Source organism: Arachis ipaensis, chromosome B08 (assembly GCF_000816755.2).
Source record: "Arachis ipaensis cultivar K30076 chromosome B08, Araip1.1, whole genome shotgun sequence".
Classification (NCBI taxonomy): Eukaryota; Viridiplantae; Streptophyta; class Magnoliopsida; order Fabales; family Fabaceae; genus Arachis; species Arachis ipaensis.
In genome coordinates this window covers 1,642,916-1,645,352 of record NC_029792.2, presented here as the reverse complement: position 1 = coordinate 1,645,352, position 2,437 = coordinate 1,642,916, and the positions used below count along the sequence as shown (strand labels likewise).

The following is a 2,437-nucleotide window of genomic DNA, read 5'->3' as shown; positions in this document are numbered from 1 at the left end:
TTTAGTTTTTTTTTTTAAATCAAATTTGACATTTCTCAATTTAAAATATTATTTTTGTATTATTAATAAATTAAATTACTAATTTAGTAACTTTAAATATTTGTACGAAAAAAAATTTGTGTTCAAATCTTCATTACCTCCTTTATCATTATAACAAAATGACAAAGGAATAACACGGTACCAAAATCAAATTAAGCCAAAAAATAATCCTGGTATTCACTTTATTTTCATTCATATATAAAAGATACAATCGTGGATTACTAGTGAAAGGGTAATCCATTATTATTATTAATTATAACATCATTATTAATATTTCTTCCAACTTCATAATCAAATAGGCCATGTATATGTTAATAACTACTTAATTAACTTAACAAGTAAGATTATCACCAGGAGCAACACCGAAATCTTGACAGTATTGTTTGTATAGGTTCACACGATCGTTCATCTCCGAAGTGTTACCACCATTGCATTCACCACTATTAATGGCCCTAATGGTTGCACCAAACCCCTGGCTCTCAACTGACCTTACATTGTTTATCCAAAACCACAACGCCGCCTTGAATGACACCACGGCATCATTCCCCACCGTCTCCGGCGCATTCAATCCGTCGAAATTGTTCGCGTTTCCGGCCGCTCCGTAGTTGTAGTTCCATGTTAGTTGGAGAGGTCCACGACCAAAGTATTGCTTGTTAGGGTTGCATGGATATTGTGTGTAGCTTGAGTCACAATAGTTGTGTGATGCACCATTTTGCTCATTAATATAGCAAAAATCTACATATATAGGTTACCGTCATTAAATGTTCTGACAGTATAAAATGTTTAATATTTGGTAAAAATTCAGGTCTAGTCAACTTAACGTGAAGTTGATAACTGAGAACTGAACTGTTAGATGATTTGATTGATTTGACTAAATTTTCATCTAACGGCTCTCTACTATTAACTTCACGTCAAATCGACTGCACTTGAATTTCTACCTTAATATTTATAATGTATCAAAATTAAATTTATATATACTCACAGCCAGTTTCGTGTGTAAAATGAGCAAAGGCAGCTGCAATTTCGCGCTTAGAGTCGTCGGTTGAGCTAAGCTGACCAAAAGTACTGTAGGAGTTGAGAGCGCTAAGAAAAGCGTCGCGAGTGTAGAAATTTTTGCCTTCACAATTAGCAGAAGCTTGGTTGATTATAGAATTGAAGAAATCTTGTGTGACTACGTCGGCCACGTTAACACCACCGCTGCCGGAGCTAGGAGTGCTCGGAGTGCTTGGTGAGCTGTAGCAAGGACCCTCTTGGCATCCGTCGCCGCAATAAGCGTCGCCGGTGCCACAGTATCCGTACTTGCTACAACACAAACCCGATGCACATCCACAATTTTGAGCACTAACACTCGCAATCATGACAAGTGCCATGGCCACAAGTATCAATGGTAACTTGTTTCCCATTTTCATTATTTAAGCTATTAGATAGAAAAAAACAGTTTTTGTTATGAGCAAAGGTGGAGGGGGTAAGAGATGTGTATTTATAGTGACACCATAACCATATACGTATAGTGTGGGGTAACGCGTTCAAGAAGAAATATCTGTTTAGCTTTCTATGCATATCGGTGAGGTTATTATCATTGACGTTTAGTTTCATTATCAAAATTCGATGATATTATTCGCCATTATTCTAAGAAAGCCGCCACGGTCTTACATTTTTGCTTTCATTTTTCAACATTGACTTAGCAATTATTCGGTAAAGCTTTTACCTTTTTAAAATAGAGAAATGCTAGAGTCAGTAATTTTTGTGATTTATAGCAATCAAATAGCTATTAATGATGGTTTTAATGGTGTGAAATTTGTGTAAGATTTCATTCAATGGCTATCTTTTCTTTGCTGGTTACATGCTGGTCAAAATTTAACAAAATTATTGATCTCTTAGACTTTTTCTTTTAAAATCCATAACACCTGTTTAATAAATCAAACTAATAAAAATATTTTTTAATAAAAAATAATAGCAATTATATAAACATCTCTTAAAAATTTTACCAAATTAAGTATTTTTTAATGGATTATCTTCTTAATTATTTTCGGTATTAATTAAGTATTAAACGATGGGGACTAACTAAATTAAACCAACTAGACTCTAATTATTCGGGGGAATGTTGTGCTGGATGGAAATTTTCACGTGTCCATTATTTTCTGAAACGGGATCATAATCTGTTTTCGAATCTACACCTTTCGATTTAGACAAGTCTCATTTAATATTGGCTATTTTTTTTTTATCAAATATTTTTGAAAAATGAAACACTGAATAGTTACATATAAAATAAAATAATTTGAGTTGTTTCGTGTCGTATAGGTTATGAATGCTGTCATTTTTGGATTTTTTTTGGCTCCCTATTACCGTGACTTACGGGGACGTGTGTGGTGCGGGTGCCTAACAAAAACAATCCATA

General features: G+C 33.9%; 1 protein-coding gene across 1 annotated transcript; it reads right to left on the bottom strand.

Moving 5' to 3' along the window:
- LOC107612867 (endochitinase PR4) lies at positions 192-1,541 on the bottom strand. The gene is made up of 2 exons (XM_016314633.2): positions 1,022-1,541; positions 192-774 (listed from the first exon to the last, which is right to left on the bottom strand). The coding sequence occupies exons 1-2, from the start codon at positions 1,446-1,448 to the stop codon at positions 371-373; spliced, it is 831 nt and encodes a 276-aa protein (XP_016170119.1). The 5' UTR covers positions 1,449-1,541; the 3' UTR covers positions 192-370.